Source organism: Triturus cristatus, chromosome 1_2 (genome assembly GCF_964204655.1).
Source record: "Triturus cristatus chromosome 1_2, aTriCri1.1, whole genome shotgun sequence".
Lineage (NCBI taxonomy): Eukaryota > Metazoa > Chordata > Amphibia > Caudata > Salamandridae > Triturus > Triturus cristatus.
The window spans coordinates 1167773282-1167795673 of NC_140580.1; the positions used below are offsets into that span (position 1 = coordinate 1167773282).

At 44.6% G+C, this 22392-nt stretch overlaps 1 protein-coding gene across 2 annotated transcripts in view; it reads right to left on the reverse strand.

Moving 5' to 3' along the window:
* Positions 1-12182: 12182 nt before the first annotated feature.
* PRRX2 (paired related homeobox 2) overlaps positions 12183-22392 on the reverse strand; it is a 102593-nt gene continuing 92383 nt past the window's right edge. The window contains exons 4-5 of one of the 2 annotated variants that reach the window (XR_014965463.1): positions 18601-19154; positions 12183-18569 (exon numbers count right to left, since the gene is read on the reverse strand). Coding sequence is in view for 1 of the 2 variants with exons in the window: in XM_085614000.1 (XP_085470126.1) it covers positions 19010-19154 (145 nt within the window). In the remaining variant the exon portion in view is untranslated. Of the gene's footprint in view, positions 19155-22392 lie in introns of both variants that reach the window. The other variant, XM_085614000.1, reaches the window with a different exon arrangement.

A 22392-nucleotide genomic window follows, 5' to 3' on the forward strand; every position in this document is an offset into this window, starting at 1 on the left:
GCTCAGACTGGAGCTTTCAGAGGCAGAAGGCAGGAAAAGGCTTGATGACAGAATTCAGGGCCTACTCGCCTGAATCTGTAAAATGTGGAAAGTGAACCACATAAAGTCGGTGGCCTTTCATACTTAGGAATGGAATATCTGACCCATTCATGGCGGATCTGAAAGAGGACATGTTGACGGTGGACGCACATATATTTGCGTCTTCAAAACTGGAACTGGAGGGAACATACATGTACTTATAGCATGCACATGGAGCCGTTGGGGTCTACGATAGGGGACATAACTGATCACAAAATTCATATTTCCTCACCTGTTCCAGAAAATGTGTAACAAGGGGGGCATTCATTTTCTTAGTCTTAATAGCTGATCTATGCTCTAGGAGGCGAATTCGTAGTTCTCGGCTTGTTTCACCAATATAGGCGTGTCCGCACGGACATTTCAGGAAATAGATGATGTTCTTGCTACGGCAATTGTTGAGAGTGTGTGTCACAATCGTTCTGCCGTTGTGTTGTATCTCTTTGGCCACGATGCACTGGGCACACACTGAACAGTTGCCGCATCTTACATTGCCTGTTGGTTTGGAGTTGTCGATCGTTTTCTGTTTTTGATTGCTAACCTCTCTATACGTGTGGACCAATTGATTGCGTAAGTTGGTGTTGCGTTTGTGCGCAAAAATCGGTCTCTCTAGTGTCACGGACTCTTCATTGTTCAATATAGTCCAATGTCTGTTGATGACATTTTTGATCTTATTACTGATTCCATAAAACTGACTCACAAAGACTATCTTGGTCATCTTATCTTCTTTCTTTTTAGGTTGCTCAAACATGGCCTCTCTGTTGTAGAAGCGCGCTCTTTTGAAAGAATGGGATATCAGCTTTTTGGGATAGCCTCTATCACCTAGTTTCTTCTTGAGGACCTGTGAGTGTTTGTAGAAATCATCTAGCTCTGTACAGTTTCTCCTTAGCCTGAGAAACTGGCTGAAGGGAATGTTATCCTTCTGGGATCTAGGGTGGTAGCTGGAGTAGTGAAGAAGAGTGTTTTTATCCATAGGTTTGGTATATAGTTCTACTTCCAATCTACCACCCCTTGCTCCAATCGTGATATCTAGATAGTCCACACTAACCTTGCTGTAATGTCCTGTGAACTTTAAGTTGGTATCCCCTAGGTTCAACCAACTCAGGAACTCTTCTAACTGTTCAGTGGGGCCAGTCCAAATAAAAAATACATCATCGATAAAACGATGCCATTCGCTGATGTTTTCATAAAATGGTGCCAATTGGTTGTAAATGTGCCGATTTTCAAAATGTCCCACATAAAGACATGCTAGACTGGGCGCACAGGTTGCGCCCATGCTGGTCCCCTTCTTCTGGCGAAAGAGTTCGTCTCTGAATAGAAAAATATTGTTTTTCAATACTAAGTTGGTGCATTCAATAATGAACTCTTTGTTAACTCCCTCAAGTGTTGTGTCATTGAGAATCTCTTCAATGACCTGGACAGTGGATTGTTGCGGTATGTTCGTGTAAAGAGCTTCAATGTCAAGGGTGACAAGACATTGAGTCTCCTCACAGAACATTTTGTTCTCAACCAAACCTATAATGTGGGTGGTGTCTTTAACATAGGATTTGAGTTGGCTCACCATGGGCTTAAGAAAAAAGTCAATATATTTGCTAAAGGGTTCTAGAATAGAACCCAAACAGCTGACAATGGGTCTCATGGGGGGATTTTGGGGGTCCTTGTGGATCTTCGGAAGACCGTATATGGCCGGGATTTTAGGGTTGGTGTTATATAGGAACTTATATTCTTGTTCACAGATCCAGTTTTCTTCTCTCGCTACTTTCAAGAGATCACTACATTTTTTGGAGAGAGCACTAATCTCCTTTTCATGAATTCTTTCATAATGTTCCGCAACATTAAGTAAACTTAGCATTCTATTGTCATAATCATGTGTGTCAAACACCACGACCCCACCCCCTTTATCCGCGGGTTTGATCGTGATGGAATGATCTTCCTTAAGAGTGCTAATAGCTATTCGCTGAGCTCTGTCTAGATTGTGTGTTTGAGTGAATTCATTTTTAAGGATGTTTTGGACCTCAATCTCAACAACTCTCTCAAAGATTTCTATGTTGTGCCCCACTGAGCCTAAGGTGGGCGTAAATGTAGATTTAGGTTTGAATCCTGTGATGTTGTTAGACTCACTAATGGGTTTGTCTTCAAAGAACCTCCTTAGCCTAATTTTCCTGAAGAATGATCGTAAGTCCCTTTCCAATTGAAATCTATTAGTTGTTGGTGTGGGGACAAAACTAAACCCCCTACTCAATATGTCTATTTCGTTCTTATTAAGTGCCCTATTGTATAGATTAATTATGGGCATTTTGTCTACCGCCAATATCTCTGGCGCCTGGTTTGCATGTACTCCTGTTGAGGTTGGTTCCGAACTGGTTGACCCCCTGCTTGGTTCCCATTGTACCTGCCTCTTCTGTTTCGTTGTTCTAAAAAAGTGCCCTGTTGTTCAATTGGTCCTCGTGCGCTATCTTCCCTATGTGTATATTCCTCATCACTGCTTGATCCCGTGGTATCAGAGAATGTTAAATGTTTTCTGTTATTACGTGTATATCTAGGTCTTCTAGAGTAATTTCTATCCCATCCTGGTTCAATTTTCTGATCATAATAATTTTCTTTGAGGAAAGGGTATGCAAGTTCCTGGCTAAATCTGTTTATATCTTTTTTCAGTTTGTTGGTCTTTTTGTTGGTAAGGTAGTCTCTATACCCATCTACATCCTTGTTAATCTCCTCCAATTTGGATTTAGCATCACCAAGCGCTGTTTTTTCAGACAATTCCTGTTCTAATTTGTCAATAGCTTCTCTTTCTATTATGATTATTTCTTGGGCAGTTTCTATAATGAGAAGCATCCAATCGCGACTACAGCGATTGGATATTTGAGTCCAAGTTTCTAAAAATTTTTTGTTTTTGTTCTCAATGAATAAACCCGGTTCATTGCGAATCTGGAGGCCAATCGGTATGACACCAGATTTGACATATTCAATTAAAAATTCCGCATGGGCTTCTGTTCTTACCATCTTCTTTTTTAAATTGAGTAAGGAGCCCCATTTTTCACCATTACCAGTAACCACTGTGATTTTGTTGCTCTTGTTACTATTTATGATTCTATTGTATTGGTCCTCACTAAACCCAAAGGTTTTAAATGGATCCATTTGTCAAAGCTAGTTAGGAGCCGAGGAACACAACAGTGTATTGAAATATACTGTACAAGGGACAAAGTCCCTAACTCTCCAGTCACACGGACTGTGCTTAATTGTCAAAAAACAAAAGAGAGGGGTCCCACTACACCAAGGGGAACAGGACACCAAATTAAGACACTATGTCAAATAAACAAGACCCCCTTGGGTATCTTATGTAGCATACATCCGTTCATTCACATTCAGATGTGTTAAACCCAGAAAAATAAACAAACTTTTGTGCAAAAGTTTGTGAACTACCTTTTGGTGGTATTGGGCAATGTTCCCTTTGGTGGTATGTGAAAACATTATGTGGGGCACTAGTTTTATGCAAAAAATTATGACCAGAATGTTGGCAACAATACAAGGTGTCAAAATCAGATGCATCATCACACATTTCATTTTTTCGAAAATACAGCAGATTGTTCTAAATCAGACAGCATACTATTTACAGTTTCAAAATCCCAATCATCAGAGAATGTACTGGAGGTGATGATATCATTCAAAGAAATTTTAAATACATGTGGTATTTTCAAAAGTTCAGTAGGACCAAAGACATCATATGAAACCCTATCCCAAACTATTCCTTCAGGAACGGGAACTGGTGTAATGTTCACAAAGGACAGGCCTCTTTGTTAACGATGAGATGACGTGTGTGGTTTCAGGACCAAGTTCACATGTGATGCGGTGGAGCATTCTGGGAGATGATGTCCATTCAGTAGTAAGAAAAAGACAGTCACTAAGCCTATCCAGAGGACTAGGAACAGTAGAACAAGTGCTATCTAAAGCTGTAGCCAGGGTGAAACTAGGTAAGTCTTTTTCAGCCAAAGGTAGAAAGCATGAAGCAGCTTTTTGTGAGAAACTGGAACTGGCGGTGACTCAGGTTCACTTGGATCCAGAAAGAAGGTGTCGAAATCAATGAAATAGCCAGATGCAGTTCGATCTATCTTTAGTAGCTCAGCAGGTTTTGTTGAACTTGTAGATGACTCGTTTTGAGGCATATTCACATAGATGTCGGTATTAGGCTGAATTGAAATCTGTGTTTCATTTGTGCTTTGTCGTTGTTCAACTTCAATAGGAACAAGTCCCTTTCCATTGTTGGCAACTTCATTACTCCGTAGACTAAAATCTTCAAATGTTATTAGTCTTTCTGTCTGAACCTCCTGTATGGTAGCGAAAGGAGATTGGTGGCCACTCAGGATCTCACGTGGCCTCTATTCAGTATTGGACACATAGTGTGGTTTAATCAGATCAGTGGAGACAAATCGTTTTTCTTTTTTACCGGCAAAGAGGTGGAAGAAGTCATTTTCTTGTTCCTTCGACAGCCAGGACAGGTACAGGCGTTCTGTAAGATGGCCCAAATTCTTTCTTGTCCACAATCTTTTCAATGACCAGGTCCCCGACTTTTGGGACCCAGACAGGTCTTACTGTGACTAATTTTACTTTCCCAGTGGTGGTGTGTTTTACTTGGATGCTGCTTTGTAGTGCTTGGAATTTATTGAGTTCCTGTAAAGCAGCCAAGCAGTTATCGATGTGAAACGGTTTTTCATCCGGCATTGTGCTGCCACAATCGAGGTTGGGTATCCACATTCTCGTCCCAAATAGGACCTTTTAAGGAGTATGGCCTCCTAGAGAAATTCTTGGCATGTTATTCAGTGCCCTCTGGACCCCATATAGGTGATTGACCCAACTACCACCCTAGACTAATACCTTTGCTGTTAAGGATTGCTTTAAGTCCTGGTTTTTCTTCTCCACAATTGAATTTCCGTTGGGATGATACAGAGATGAGTACCGCACTGCAACATCCAAACTTCCCATGGCCTCCTTGTAAACCCGCAAACTAAATGCAGGCCCATAATCAGAATGTAATGTGCCAATTGTGTCTGTCCCTATAAAGACTTACAAATCCTTTAGAACAGTTCGGGCATCAGCTGAGCACTGAGGCCAAACCCACAGGAATCTAGAGCATGAATCCACTGCCGCCAAGATATACTTGTAAGCCCCTTCAGATTGTAAGGGGCAGCAGTGGTCCAAATAGACACAAGTGAGAGGTCTGTCTGATATCGGTAGTGGTGTTTGTGCTGGACATGCCACGGTGGAACCCTTCATCTGCTGACAGATGTCGCACTTGAGGACAAATGCTTCTGTCTGTTTTGTTGAACCTGGCCAGCAATAGCGTTGTTTCAGTAGTAAAACTTTTGCAGTAATCCTTGCGTTTGCTGAACATAGTCCCTCGTGTGCAGCTAGAATTTAACCTATTTTGTGATCCATGTTTGGTATTACTCTATCCCCCACTCCTGGAATTTGAGCAAACGGAATATTTTGTGCATCTAACTTTTAGGAGTACTTGAGTGGAAAGCTTTTTGGTATGGCTGAGCTGTCTTCGCGTGAAGCAATGACAGCTACCATTATCTCTCTGTCTATTTTCGTGGAAGAACGAGTGTTTGCAGCTACGGCAGCAGTTCGCACTTTCACCTTGACGGCTTCATCAGCCAATGAATTCCCTTCAACATGTACGTCAACATGTTGATGACTCAGCGTATGAATCACGTGAGCCAGTGGCAAGCATTTTTTCAGCTTTGCTACTTGTTCCCAAAGCAGGTTATGCTTTCTTGTGCAAACTTTTGAGTCTTTAAAACCAATCTGACCCCAGTAGTGAAGATATTCATTATAGGACTAGACACAATAGAATGAATCGCATATAATAAGTGTGGGGAATTCTCGATCCATATTCTTTAGTGCCAGTACTAGGGCTTTTAGTTCTGCCAGCTGAGCTGTGAAATCTCCTAGAGACTGCATCTGCGTGTTGCTAGGATGAAACTTGCTGAACCGCATATGTCCTTTTACTATCGCACAAGCTGCGCTGTATTGCTGTTTACTTCCTACGACAGGCTGAGCAGATCTGTCAGCGTACATTATGTTTTGGTGCAATGGTAGTGGTGGTTTTGATAGTCGCACATCAGAATCTAAACATTTCTCAAGTAATGAATTAACCTATATATTGACGGTGCCCATCGGGGTTAGAAAAACATCCCAGTACCAAAGATGTAAAATGAACAGGACCTTCGGGGGGAAAGCCTGTTACCAAATACGTTTTAATTACTTAGAGCCACCCCGGCACTCTAACGTTAAAGTTGCAATGTCAACCAGTATTCTAAAACAATGAATAAACCCAACCATAAATGACTTCACAAATGATTGGTACTGTCCCCCAATAAGAGACCATATGTGTCATGGGACGCTTCCTTGAATGAACCGAAAAGAACATCAATGAGCAGACATAAATTGAGTAATTAATATCCGCACAGTTTAATCTGAATGGTTATGAAGCACAGAAAGTGCAGACAATAAACTAATATTACAAGCATACTATAAGTTACAATGAAGTTTCCTATAAGTACAGCACACTCTGTGTGGTTTCTAATTGATTCTTCAAACACTGTTCAAAATTCAGAGATACAGTTACAATATTCCGTTGTCTCATTAGTAATGCACCATATACATAGTAATGACCCAATGTAAAAGTCTGGTCTGAAATTTTCTCGAATAAGATTTTTTTAGGAGAAGACCAGAGAACACAAAGCCCCGTGGGGCAAAACAGTCCAACGTTGCCTCCCCGCCGGGGAATGATCCAGGACAGCCGACACGTGTTTCGTTACAGTTCGTAACTTTATCAAGGCTTAAATTCTAAAGGCACCAATTGCGAATATCGCAAAGTCCAATATGTGGGCCCTCGTCCATGGGACGGCACCAAGTAATTAAAGTGTACATTATGTATTCTTACTGATTTAGAGGCATTATTTCATTCAGGAGAGGATATTCTTGTTCGTACTGCAGAAATGCTTGAGTTTTTAATGTAGAATCAAATTTGTGGCCTACATCTGTTGCAGTGAGAGATTAGCCCTTGTATCCATTGTGGATGTAGTGCTTTTTCGTTTGGAATGCTAGCTTTTGTAACAGCCTCTAAAGCTGGTACTATAGTCACGACAAATATTAGTTTCCCCGTGTCAGTGCTCTATCTCTCACTACAGACGTCTGTACTGCTGTAAGAATCTTTTCAGTGGATGCAAAGCGCATCTCAGCATTTGAGTACAGATGAGATTTGTATGCTATGGGTACAGTTTCCCCGATTGAACCGCAACTACACGGATCACCAAATTCGTAGATGTTTAGACGTGTGTGTAAGTGTTTGAAAGCTATCATGTTAGCTTGTAGGGAACAAAGTATCTCTGTATGTTCCTGTGTCCAATGATAGACTGAGAAATCAGGTCTGATTAAGTCGTAGAAAGGTTTTACTTTTTCTGCGTAATCCAAAATGTATGTTCTGCCAAAATTTAGGAATCCTTATATGTTGGATGTTTTTCAGAGTCTTTGGAGGTTGGAGCAGCGCACACTTTTCTAGAAAGTTAGCTGCTAGGCTCTTCCCTTCACTTGACAACTCATACCCCAAAAATATGACATTGAGGTAGGCAAAATTAGATTTTTGAAAATTGAATTTTAGCCCTAAGAGGCGAACCCCCAAAATTATGTTGTTCACCCTGGCCAAATCATCCAATAGTTCATCATCCGTCAGATAAATATCATCTACATAGTACAATGCCTCCTCATCAAAAGTTTATACCAACACTGTTACCCTTTCTGAAAACAACCCGGGGCTACTCTTATACCCTTGGGGCAATCGACAGAATTGATGCTGAAAGTCTAGGGCTAAGAATGCTGCCAAATATCTGCTCTCATGTGCTATATTTTGGAAAAAGAATCCATTTGAAAAATGTTGTGTTTTGTATTTCTTCTGCACAATGTAATCATCAATGCAGCACTATGTGCATTTTGTACTGCACATGTGTTTGTGCATGTGTTCAAATGCCTACAGTCTAAAACTAGACAATATGAATTATCGGGTTTCATTATGGGAAACAAAGGATTATTCATGGAATAAGTGCAATTCTCTATTACACCTTGGTATTCAAGTTGATCTAAGATCTCTCTGACTTGTTTTTTCTCATCTAGTTGAGGAGACCCACCCCTAGATTCTGATCTGTTCTTTCTATTTTTTTGTTTTGTATTATCCCATTTCTTTTTAGAAGAACCAGGTGTTTGCTTAGTGGTATCTTTTTCAGGACTAGCCATTACTTGAGGTTTTGTAGCTCTAGAACCCAAATTATCTCTACCTAATTTGGCGTATGTATCTTCGATAATTTTAGGTAATTCTTGTTCTTGTTGTGCCGTAGTGCATTCCCTCAGGCATTGGCGTATAGCCACCGCAGCTGCCTCCACTTTTATGTTTGCTAACATAATTGTTGATACCTGGGGAAAATTGCCCAACATCTTCATCCCCAAGTTTAGAGGAGGTTCTTCTCCATACTCATTCTGTATGTGTCTGAATACTTCTGGTATCACTGCAATTGAAGGGATATCGTGAGTTCTGCTGTAGATGGCAGCGAAAACTGTACCCAAAGGGGTACAATCCTCTATCGGGGGCTATCCCCATTGGCAAGCAAATTGTCAGTATTCTGTGTTTTTCTTGTGGTCTTGTGTGTGGAAACACTGCCTCTAACTATGCTATTTTCTCTGCTATCCAGAATGGAATTTGCTCAAGTTTAGTGGGCATTCTTCCCATAACCGTGTTCAGCGTTTGTGGGGGTGATTTTGGTTGTAGTCCCTTGAAGCTGACCTGCTGTGGTAATTTTAGTTGGTTGACGTGTGAGTGTTCTCATAACGAACAGTGTCAAGTTTCTGTAAAGTTTGATTATTTCTTTGTGAAGTGGACGTAGGGCTGCTATTGGCAATGTGTCAATGTCTGGATGTGGTGTGTAAGCCGCTAGGACTGGCCAAGTCGCTCCGTCTCTGCTGCGCAGACCCAGTCTTACTTTATCTTTTGTGTGTGGGAGGGCGCCTTTAAGCCAGTTTATATGCTACTGGTAACTGAGCAGAACTTCATTGTCCTAGTACGGGCAGTATTCTTCCGGTGTTTCATCCAGGGTGTTTTCTGAAATGTTTATAGTACCTTCCTGCTCCCCTTCCCCTGCTGCATTCGCATATAATGCTGGTGAGCATTATCTTCAACAGACATTGTTGAAATTTCAAGGAAAATGAGATAAGGTTTTAAGCACAATACGGAACTTATAATCCTTAAAGCTTGAACAAACCTACAGCCAACACATATGATATGCCTACTCAGCGGTGGCAGAGCTTTTCCCTTCCCACTCCAGACGTCTCTGGGTAAATATGAGCACAATCGCAGGAAAAATGTAGGTGAAAGGTAAGGTGACTACCCAGACCTATATTGGGGTACATTATGAACCATAACACAATTTACTGATGGAAATTCTGGCATTGCAGAGGGAAAGAGCTACATTGTAGCCCAGACTCATTCAGTGGCCTCCACCCGACCCACAGCCAGTACTTTATTTGTGAAATAATAGGTGCCGGTACGCAAAGCTTTGCTCAGAAGACTGTTGCCGACGCTATCAAATGTTGGGGTGCCAGATACCACGGTAGTATAGTCTCGATTCCACCTCATGGCTCTTTCATCAATGACCAAAACACCCCCCAGGTACTTTGTCATCCCTTCTTTCTTTCTTTCTCTTTTTCCATCTTTCACTTATTTCTTCTTAACCCCCCCCCTTTGTGCTTTACTGCCTCTTATACTTGGTTGAAGTATGAAGCGACCACCGGCACAAATCAAGCACTGCTCTCAGCCAAGGTACCGGGGGGACATGTAATGCAGTATCCTCCACTTCCTAACCTCCAACCTAGCCCCCACCCTTCCAGTAGACAATTCCACAACTGTATGAAGAACTTTGCAGCCTGGATGATGAACAATGCCTGAGGCTCAACACAGACAACACCGAAGTCATGATCTTCAGCAGACACACTGCACTCTGGAACGACTCCTGGTGGCCATCGGAACTCAGACCCACCCCTGCTCCGAAATACCGCACCCGCAACCTTGGCACCATCCTGGACAGCGATCTTGCCATGAAATGTCAGGTCAACACAGTCTCCTCAGCTTGCTTCCACTCTCTCTGCATGTTCCACAAGGCCTTCAAGTAGCTTCCCTTCAGCACCAGGAAAACAGTGAGGCATGCCCTCATCACCAGCCGGCTGGTCTATGGCAACCCACTCTACAAAGGCACCACCACCAAACTCATGAAGATACTGCAGACTATCCAGAACGCAGCAGCCAGACTGATCATCAACCTACCCAAGAGGGCCCATATCACCCGGCACCTGAAGGACATCCACTGGCTCCCCATCCAGAAGAGATACCAATTCAAGCTTCTGACCCACACCTACAGAGCCCTCCATGACCTAGGACCCGCTTACATGAACCGCCACCTGAATTTCCACCCACCTCCCAGGCACCTTCGCTCCACTCACATCCCCTCGCACTGACACCACGCATCCGTTGCTGCCACGTCGGAGGACACTCCTTCTCCCACCTTGCTGAGAAAGCCTGGAACACCCTCCACCTCCGCACTGCACCCTCGCTGACCCACTTCATGAAGGGACTCAAGTCCTGGCTGTTCGACTAAGAACTGCAGCACAGCGCCTGGATACTCTCCCAGGAAATATGCTGCACAATATAAATACCGCTTTTGGATTAACAATTACCACCTGTTCAGAGAAAGTGGTGAATATCTGGGTTAAACCCCCCATAATAGAGTATTCTGTGAGGTAATCTGGCCAGTACTTCCAAGTACACGGAGTTATTCCCCATTCTGGAAGTTTAACTCGTAAGTGTATGCAGCGATTCCGGCTGATTTCAGAGATTTCGACAACCCAGGATCAGTGTTTAATTTGTTATATATAAGTGTCCCTTGTCATGAAGTCACTGCAGCTTGCACCACCCATTGCTCCGTCAGCACTGTTGTTGTGATTGTCTCTAAATAAACAGCGCCACCACATGGCAGACCACCATAAATGCCGGTGTTGAAAATTAAGTGCCGGTGCCGAGCACTGGAACCCACTAGCTCAAATTAAGCACTGTCTGGGATCTCTGCACACAGTTCTTCACAGGTCGTGATGAGGGCCAAAACAGAAATCAGACTTTGACGTGACAATTGAATAACTTCAGAGAGCTGACTTATGTCAGGTATATGCAGTTCTTCCGGCCATTTCATCCTCCTTTGCATTCTGTACCTGCAGTTTTAATAATTTCATTATAAATATAGAAGTACTTATCCCTGAATAAAATTAAAAACCAGGACTGGAGAACTCTGCAATACAGCACTTTTCTGTGTGTGATGAGGTGTTCCTGGCAGCATCACATTAGGCCTCCAAACATTGTGCCATGGGCTGCCCTTCGAGGAGCTGTACTCGATGTGAGCGGGCGGCTCTGAATGCAGATACACCTTTGAGTTGACGCACAAGAGGATTTGTTTTCAAATGTATTTGCACTGACCAGTCACTGGATAGCAGGACAAAGCGCAGCCATAGAGTTCATACCAGATCAATTAATTTAAATGCAAACAAAAATCCCACCCAGTGGTACTCAGTGATTAATTTGTTAAAAAAAAAAAGTGGCAGGGCCCAAGGCACATTATAAGAGTCAACAGCAGTTGGTACCACCAACAGCCCGGCCACCGCTGCTGAATGCCAGCTCCCACTTTACCTATGTGCTAGATTTATAATTTTTAAATAAACACTGCGCTGATAAATTCCGCTGAAAATAGACCTACAGCGCCACTATGTGGTGTAATCCCATAAATATGTGTCAGTGTTTAGGAATAAGTGCTAGTGCCAAGCACCTGAAAACACCAGCATAAATTAAACACCTGCAGTAAAATCTTAGCATAATAAATGAACAATGTGGCTCCATGGCTGTTTGGGCCTGAGGACTTCAGCAGATGCAAAACCTTAGCTGCCATGAATGGAACATTTTAAAGACCGAGTCACACAGCAAAACAGCACATGCAGAAATCACTTCTTTAGCCACAAAGTACTTGGTAAAATATTTATTTTTAAGAGTACTTTTTACAAAAAACATTCATTTCAATAAAAAAAAACATATTGATACAAAAAAACACATACATTTTTATTAAAAAGAATGCATAACAAAAAGGCAAGGCCTTACGAAATGAAGTGACATTGGAATCTCTGGCTCCGCCGGCCGTTGTCGTGGTATATTAGTGTCCATGGGGGCAGTGAGATGGGAGAATGGACTATAGGCGAGGACTGAACCATGAAGGGCAGTTGACCCCCACGTCTCTCCTTAGCCTGGAGGCACAGGGCATGGAATGCTTCTACCGCCACCTGCCAGACTTAAGAAGTAACTGCAAAGAATCTTGTACTCTTCACAGGGTTATGGTGCTGAGCGAAAGCCGCACCACTCAAGTGAAGCCACATCTGTGACATTGCTTCATTCACCCAAAATCAAAGCCATGTGTCACTCGCACCACTCTCCTCGACTGCTGTCTCAGTCATGAGAAGCTAAGTGTCACTCACCTCACTCACTGGAAATGAAGAGCCCGATTTGCAGCTTGTTGGAGAGTGAACTCCATCGTGATGGAGTCCCCTCGCCTCCTCTCCTAAGACTGTGGTCCGGCTGCCCGATTCAAATTCGGGTGAACAATGGACGTCAGCAGAGAGTACTCCATCTCTGCCGGGGTCAAACTCCTTCCACAGAGTAAGTGCCGTCGGAGGTTTGGCTGTATGTCCACCCACCTAATTTAGATGGGTGGACATATAGCCGTATTTCAATGCCAGGAAAAATCTGGCAGTAAGGGGCACTGAAAAGTGGTCAATGCCCTCATTGCCATGGAAGGAAACTCCCATGGCAAGGGGAGCTTTGTTTTTTCATTTCTAAAAATAAAATGCAGCTATGAGATTTTCTTTTTTATGTTATGTTTGACAGAGCCGTCCGGCAAAGTTACAAGGCACTGACAGCGACCGCAGTGACAGCAGTTTCTGCTTGAAATGTCTGCTTGACCAGCTGACATCTCATAATTTGCTGGGCAGTACCCCCGTCAGGGCGACAAAGTAATTTACTCCGCTGCTCTGGGGAGGATGGGCCGCACGCCAAAATACAAATCAGGCCATAGTCTGACTGATCATCTCACTGAATAGAAGGAATGGCATACAAACTATCTCACTCAGAGGAGGTCAAACCTTACCCATTGGAAGACACATCTCACTAAGCGCATGCCTCACTGGAATTGAGGCCTCACTCATCAGTGGAAGTGCAATGTCCTCATCTCCCTCATCCGAAGTGAAGGGTTCAGCCCTCTGAAGGCAAGTCTTTCTCCGTGTCTCACCTGCCAGAAACAAGGTTGTTCTCATTGGAAGTCAAGCCTCACTCACTGCCTGCCACACTGAAGGTAAACCTTCATTCAAAATGGGTAGTCACGTCTCACTCTTTGTCTTCCTCCTGAGCAGTCATGTCTCACTCTTTGTCTTCCTCCTGAGCAGTCACGTCTCACTCTTTGTCTTCATCCTGAGCAGTCATGTCTCACTCTTTGTCTTCCTCCTGAGCAGTCATGTCTCACTCTTTGTCTTCCTCCTGAGCAGTCATGTCTCACTCTTTGTCTTCCTCCTGACCAGTCATGTCTCACTCTTTGTCTTCCGCCTGAGCAGTCATGTCTCACTCTTTGTCTTCCGCCTGAGCAGTCATGTCTCACTCTTTGTCTTCCTCCTGAGCAGTCATGTCTCACTCTTTCTCTTCCTCCTGAGCAGTCATGTCTCACTCTTTGTCTTCCTCCTGAGCAGTCACGTCTCACTCTTTGTCTTCATCCTGAGCAGTCATGTCTCACTCTTTGTCTTCCTCCTGAGCAGTCATGTCTCACTCTTTCTCTTCCTCCTGAGCAGTCATGTCTCACTCTTTGTCTTCCTCCTGAGCAGTCACGTCTCACTCTTTGTCTTCATCCTGAGCAGTCATGTCTCACTCTTTGTCTTCCTCCTGAGCAGTCATGTCTCACTCATTGTCACATAAGAAGTAAAGTCTTCGTCACCTGCTCGGCCTTTATCCACAAACACCTGCACAGTTGGCTTGGTCGCTGCCCGCATCACATGTCTTAAGGATCTCCATCTTACATGTCACATGCGTCACCCGGACCTCCTTACATGCCGCATAGGTCTTAAGCACTTCATTCTTACATATCAAACAGGTCTTAAGGACTTTCTTCTTACATATCACACTGGTCTTAAGGACTCCATGCTTACATATCACACAGGTCTTAAGGAATCCCTTCTTACATTTCACACAGGTCTAAAGGACTCCTTTCTTACATATCACACGGGTCTAAAGAACTCCCTTCTTACATATCACACATGTCTAAAGGACCCCCTTCTAACATATCACACAGGTATAAAGGACTCCCTTCTTACATATCGCACAGGTCCTAAGGACTCCCTTCTTGCATATAACACAGGTCTAAAGGACTCCCTTCTTACATATCACACATCTCTAAAGGACTCCATGCTTACATATCACACAGGTCTTAAGCACTTCAGTCTTACATATCACACAGGTCTTAAGCTTAAGGACTCCCTCCTTACATATCACACAGGCCTAAAGAACTTTCTTCTTACATATCACGCAGGCCTTTAGCTTTTTCTTTTTACTTGTGACACTGGTCTTAAGGACCCCCTTCTTACATGTCATTAAGCCATAAGGGCTGTCCTTAAGTATTTCCTCTTACATGTCAGACAGGCCTAAATCACTTCCCTCTTCCATGTCACACAGGTCTTAAGGATCCCCTTCTTACATGTCACACAGCCCCTAAGGATCGCCTTCTTACATGTCACACGGACCCTAAGGATCCCCTTCTTACATGTCACAGAGGCCCTAAGGATCCCCTTCTTACATGTCACAGAGGCCCTAAGGATCCCCTTCTTACATGTCACACAGCCCCTAAGGATCCCCTTCTTACATGTCACATGGGCCTAAAGGATCCCCTTCTTATATGTCACAGAGGGCCTAAGGATCCCCTTCTTACATGTCACACGGGCCCTAAGGATCCCCTTCTTATATGTCACACAGCCCCTAAGGATACCCTTCTTACATGTCACATGGGCCCTAAGGATCCCCTTCTTACATGTCACACAGCCCCTAAGGATCCCCTTCTTACATGTCACACGGGCCCTAAGGATCCCCTTCTTACATGTCACAGAGGCCCTAAGGATCCCCTTCTTACATGTCACACGGGTCTAAAGGATTCCCATCTTATATGTCACAGAGGCACTAGGATCCCCTTCTTATATGTCACAGAGGGCCTAAGGATCCCCTTCTTACATGACACACGGGCCCTAAGGATCCTCTTCTTACATGTCACACGGGCCCTAAGGATCCCCTTCTTACATGTCACAGAGGCCCTAAGGATCCCCTTCTTACATGTCACACGGGCTCTAAGAATCCCCCTCTTACATGTCACACAGCCCCTAAGGATCCCCTTCTTACATGTCACACGGGCCCTAAGGACTTCCATCCTATATGCCACACAGGACTTCAGGACTTCTTTCTTATATGTTATACAGGTCTTAAACACTTTCTCCTATGTCACGCATCTTTTTACTGCACCATTCTTACATGTCACACAGGTCTTAAGGACCCTCTTTAACACATGGGTCTTAAGGATCCCCTTCCCACATGTCACACAAGTGTTTACGACCCCTTTCTTATATGCCACAAGGGTCTTAAGCACTTTCTTCTGAAATGTCACACTGGTCTTCAGGATCCCCTTCTTACATGTCACACAGATCACTGGAACATTCCTTTAATGTGTCACAGGGGTCTTCAGAACTTCCTTCTTACATTACACACAGGTTTCAAGGACCTGCTTTTTACATGTTACACAGGCTTTAAGCATTTCATTCTTACATGTCTAACGTCTTAAGGACCCTCTTTATCACATGGGTCTTAAGGATCCCCTTCTCACGTGTCATACAAGTGTTTACGACCCCTTTCTTACATGTCACACAGGTCTTCAGGACCTCTTTCTTACGTGTCACAGACGATTTCAGGACTCAATCTTACATGCTCCCCCCTAGTTATGCTGGGTCGAGAGCTGATGGGAGGTCGCTCCAAGGTTCCACAACCAATCCTGCGGTGTTTCTGCTTCATCCATGATAGAAACATTGTTCCTGAATCCATGCCAAGCCGGTGCTCTTACTTCCCTTTCAAGTAAGTGCTGGTTGCTGTAGGTCTCAAGATCAGAGAAGTGCTCTAGTAACACTCAGTGGTGCCCCCTTGAACTTCTTTTCTTGTAAAACACTTTTAGATCTTGTTACATCAACTGCTCAAACAAAATGTAGTGGATACTTCTACATGTTTTCCAGACTCAACCACTAGAAGGCGAAATAATGCTCAGCATGAGAACCTAGAGTAGGCTCTCGCTGCAAAACACTAACAACCCCTAAAAGACAAAGTGTCAGCTACTGGTTGCCATGAGTATATGTGCGAGGGGTGTGTACTCCAGCCTTGAGGTTAGCTCCTCGCAGACCAGCGTCTGCAGGTAGTGGGTGTTCCCAGCAATGAAATCTCGTAAATGTACCTCTTCCATTTCCTCACAGTGCTAACACTTAGGATTAGTCACCTCTAAGCACTCCTGATGTTTACAGATGAGGTGAACAAAGAGAGCTAAACCGAAGGGGAGAGGAAGACAAGAGATGCAGAAGAAGGTATGAGGTGGCTGGGCCGAGCGGAAGACGGAAGAAGACAGGGTTTAACAGATCGACAGAGGCAGAATGTTTGGCTTAAGGATGACTTCCAGACACTTCACTGTCCTAAAATTACATTTTGAATCGTGAGTGTTTTTTTTACATTAATCCATAAAAAGAAAAATAGGAACGCGTAATGAATTCGATAAAATGATAGGGCGTGGAGGTCTGTCACTGAAGCATGCAGATGCTCATTTTGAGGGGTAAAGACGCAGAGCCCCAGACTTTTGGCCTAATTGAGTTTGAGTGGAGTATTTTTCATTTGTCGGTGCTTTGAGTTTTCATTCTCTGCCAAGGGGACAGAGAGGGATCTACCACTACATGTGGCCCTCACCCAAGTGGCAGAGAAGGATCTACCACCACCTGTGGCCCCCCCAGGTGACAAAGAAGGATCTACCACCACCTGTGGTCCCCACCCAGGTGGCACAGAAGGATCTACCACCACCTGTGGTCCCCACCCAGGTGGTAGAGAAGGATTTACCACCACCTGTGGTCCCCGCCCAGGTGGCAAAAAAGGATCTACCACCACCTGCGATACCCGCTCAGGTGGCAAAAAAGGATCTACCACCACCTGCGATACCTGCCCAGGTGGCAAAGAAGGATCTAGGCTGTCTGTGGCAGATTCTAAACTTATTGACAGAAAGTAAAGAATGATGACATAGAAAGAAAGAAAGAAAGAAAGAAAGAAAGAACAAAAGAAAGAAAGAAAAAGAAAAAAGAAAGAAAGAAAGAAAGAAAGAAAGAAAGAAAGAAAGAAAGAAAGAAAGAAAGAAAGAAAGAAAGAAAGAAAGAAAGAAAGTGTGTTGAAAGGTGTAAGGAGTGCACAATCTGGTAATTTCAGGTAAAAAATGTGAAAGTGACTGAAAACGGTGACGTATGGAGACACAGGAGGATCGGAACGGATAAACAGGAGAAGGTGATGGAGAAGTTTGCAGCTGCAAAGGTGGAGATGAACAAAGAAAGGTGGACTGCGATGAAGGAGGAAGCAAAGTTGCGGCAAGCAGGTGGTGGTGGCAATATACGTTCCTTTTCACTGCAGCGATGGCGGGAGTGGTGGGGCAGTGCTGGTCCCGAGGCAGTCTGGCTGGGCAGTAAGATGTCTTTCTCTGAAGATTAAGGTCTGCAGTTACAAGTGGGTTGGAGTTTTCCGACCCTTGGACTTCGCCTCAAGTGGGGTGAATTGGCTTCTTAAATACAGGACATCTGGCTTTTGTCCCCGTGGTATCCCCCATTGCACTGGGGAGCATTTGCAATAGGTGCTATTCATTGCATCCATTCAATTCCGAACCCCAGGGCACCAGGTGTGGTAAACAGCGAATGCAACTTTGAGGCTCGTAATCGAGGCATACGTGTGTTGAGGGCTTGTGTTTCTATTAATTGAGTGTACCCAGTTGCCCTTTCTTCTCTATCTTATCACAATAGCCGTTCCCCTTGTTCTCAGTTTTCCTATGTTCCCAATCCTCTTATGTTCTCAGCTCTCAATGTCCCCATGTTCTCAGTTTTCCCATCTTCGCAGTTTTCCATGGTTCTTTGTCCCACATTTTCTGTGCTCCCACGTTTCCAGTTCTTCACAGAGCTTTAAATGGGCACGGACTGTCGGGTACTGAGTACCTGGACTTCTTTAATGTGAAAGGGAGAGTACCTGCACTTCTTTAATGTGAAAGGGAGAGTACCTGCACTTCTTTAATGTGAAAGGGAGAGAACCTGCACTTCTTTAATGTGAAAGGGAGAGTACCTGCACTTCTCAGCACTGCTGCGAAACATTTAATGAGAGAGAAGAGGTACTCTGGATTGTGAGTACCTACACTTCAATATTTCCATTTAAAGCACTGGTTCTTCATGTGCTTCCTCCTCCCACGTTCTCAGTTCTTCCAAGTTCACAGCTCTCCCATTTCCTCAGTTGTCAGTTGCTCTAAATTGCCAGACCCCCCCCACATTCTCTATCCTCCCCTTCTCTCAGTTATCCTATGTTTCAGTTCCCTCAGGTTCTCTATCCTGATATGTTCTCTGCTGTTCCGTGTTCTTCTTCCTCCCATGTTCCCTTTGTCCCTGGTTTATGTGCCCTCCACCCTCCTCTCTGTCAGAGTCCTTCCGGAGCCACCTCTGGGCACAGTCAGTTGACAGTGGGCACCTGGTTCTGGAACAGGCTGAACTCCTTGGCTTTCAGGCGCAGGCTGGCGATGCTGTTGGCCATGTTCACTCCCTGTGGAGGTGGTGGGCTACTGCTGGTGGCTGGTTGGGTGTAGGGTGGTACCGTGCTGAGGGGAGAGAGCAAAAGAAGACATGAGAACACACCTCACCTGGAGTACCACTTATGAACTACCCTACTGCCACACCTGGAGTACCACCCAACACACCTGGAGTACCACCCACAACACCTAGAGCACCACCCGCCACACCTGGAGTATTACCCACCACACCCAGAGTACCACTTCTTACTCACCCACTTCCGGTCTGCCAAAGTGGCAAGAAACAAGAGAAGCAACTTAGGGTGTGGGGAGTGGAGGAATGGTCCTGGGACAGTACAGAGAGGGTTCTGGAATAGTACAGAGAGCCCCAGAGTGGAATGATAATAAATCACAACAGGTTTGAGTTTTACGTAGGTACGACAGGCCTTAGTGGCTGTACCACTGTCCTGGTGCTGTCGCTGTACAGCCCTCAGAGGTGGGCAATAAGAGGGATTTCCTTTATTTTTCACACAGATTGAATCGGTGGAAGTCCCATTTTCCTGTTCATGGCCCAGATGTATCAAGCCTTCGCATTGTCCTTACATCACCCAAGACGACGCAAGGACAACACAAAGGCTTCAGTATTATTTACAAAGCCACGCAAGGGGTGATTTGTGCTGCCTCGTGTGGCTTTGTCAAGAAGTGTAACGCAATGCAGCAGCTTGTGCTGTGTTGCATTACATTTCAACTTGGGAGGCGTTCCATGGGTGAAGCGTGGGCATTCCCATGTATCAACCCATGGACTTTGGCGCGTACCCAAATTTACTAAGGCTAGAAAACCTGAGAATGTGTCAAAATTATTTGCTTTCCTCTATGAGGCGTGACGAGGACAAATATCTTTATTTCTCTTTGTTATTTCCTCTTCCAACGTGAGCGGCATTCTGCAGCACATGTAGAAAGAGGGAAATGCTCGAAAGGATTGTTTTTGTGCAAGAAGGTATTCCTTCCTGCACACAGAAACAATCCTGCCTGTAACATAGCCACCCGTGCACTCGAGTGCAAGTGTGTGTGCACCGGCACTAGGTAGCACACAGCTCACCAGCAGAGGCAGAGAGCAGAAATCTGACCTTATCTTTGTACGTAAGGAGTATTTCTGCCCTCTTCCTTTCAGGCAATGCAGCAAAGCAACTCTGCTTGCTGCCCTGCGCTGCGTAAAAGATTAGTAAATATATTCCAATGCGTACACGGGGCACCTGTAGTGCTGAACAGAATATTCAATTTACATTGACAGGTGTGAATGGAAGCTGCAAATTATGTGTATTATGTGTATAGTGTGAACATCATATAGATTACATGAAGTACGAGGCAAAGATTTAGGTTCAGTCATTACCACGTCTTATGATCTTTGTGTTTTTAGTCATTTTACACACAGTTTTTATTTCCGGGCTTCCTAAAGTTTGTTTGGAAGTCAAGAAATGTCTATACTTTTGCTGTATGTGGCATCCGTTTTACGCCTTTATCATGAATAACCGGAGCGGAATCCTGGTATCTACTGCCGTGCCATCACAACAGTGGTTAACTAGTCATGTGACGTCACCCAGGGAAAGCACTTGCTTCCCCTTTGTTCAGCCGCCTCGCTGAGCGCGACAGCAGAATGGCGGTTGGTGGTCCCGCCCCTCTTCCCTCGCCTACCCCAGGTCTCCACAATCCCAAAGGAGATGGGAGAACATGGGCAGCGCTGTTCTGGCACCAACCGCACCGACAAGCAGCGCCCACAGACCCACTGTTAGCACGGTACCGACTCTCCGCTCTCAATGTCGTAACAGAGAATACAGCTTTGGACTAGGAGGGGTGGGTGGCAGGAGACTAGGTTTTTTTGGGGGGGCACATTTTCTTAAGAGGGAATTGACTAGATATATGCAGAGGGTGGTGTGGGAGTAAGGCAGGAGGGCAGGGTTTTTGGTACTTTATGCAGGAACATGTTTTGGGTGGCAGGATGCCAGGCTGGTTACTTTTTTAATATATGTTGTTTATGGCTGCCTCATACACCTCTCCCCCTGCATGTATGTTGAAAGCGAGGGCGGATGATTTGGGGGGCCATACACAACAATACTACAGATAGGGTAACTGTGAATAACAGGCATGTTATTCACCTCGGGGTTCTGCATAACACCATACACAACGCGAGCTCTGCTTCCGTTGTCTGTTCGATTTCACTCAGACTCACTCTGTGAACAAAATCCACATTACCCATCTATAATTCGATATGTAATTGTCTGTGGAATGTTTTGAGATCAGTGGCGGCTAGTGACCTTCAAAATGTAGTACGGCGTAATCCTTGGTTCGAAGTCCAATCAGCTTCTTCTTGAAGGGTTCTCTCACACTTTCTTGCACGAAGGGCCGTATTTACAAAGATTTGGCGTAGGGCAGCACCGCATGTCTTCATTCTGTGCTGCCCTATGCCAAATCGAAAGGTCAGGCATGCTCCGACCCTACGACACACATGCATTCCTGTCCTTTCACCAAGTGCCGGCGCACAACTTGGTGCCCGGTGCCAACACAGGCACCCTTGTTCCGACTTTGTGGCAGGATTGTTGTGCAGGAAGGAATTCCATGGAGGCGCTGTCCTCGTTCACTGTGTGACTTTGTAAATCTGGGGCAGTGTCAAAATCCATGGGTGTCCATGGGAACACCCACCACAACGCCCATGCAACGCCTCCTTGACACAGAGCATGGCATGCAACGCTCAGTGCTGCCTTGTCTTACTCCATATCTATGAGATCATACAAAGCAACTCAGGGTGGCTTTTCTTCGCCTCACAGATAGGATTGAGAGGCCTGCGCCACCAGATCGAATAAAAAGTGATGCTCTGGCGGTGGCCTCTTGTGAATAACCCCCTATGTTTACTGTCTCCCTTTGACTCACTCAGTCTCACAAATTCACTCTGTCTCACGAATTCTACTCTGACCCAGTCTGTCTCACTCAGTCCCACACATTCTCACTCATTCTGAATTACTCAGTCTTACTGTGCCTTACACACAGTAACACTCAGTTACACTCACTGCCAATCCCCCTCACTCACTCACATGCATTCTCACACATACTCAGTCTTACTGTTACTCTTTCTCACTAACTCTGACTTACTTCTTCACTGACTTTCACTTTCACCTGCACACATAGTCACTCTGACATGCTCACAGTGCTGGAATGGCGCAGGCACCTTCATGCACCCGTGTCAGCAATCAAACAATGTCACTCGCTGCCTCAGTGTGTTGCTGGACCTGAAGCGGGTCTGCATTTTATTTTTATTGAAAAAAGACTGAATAAT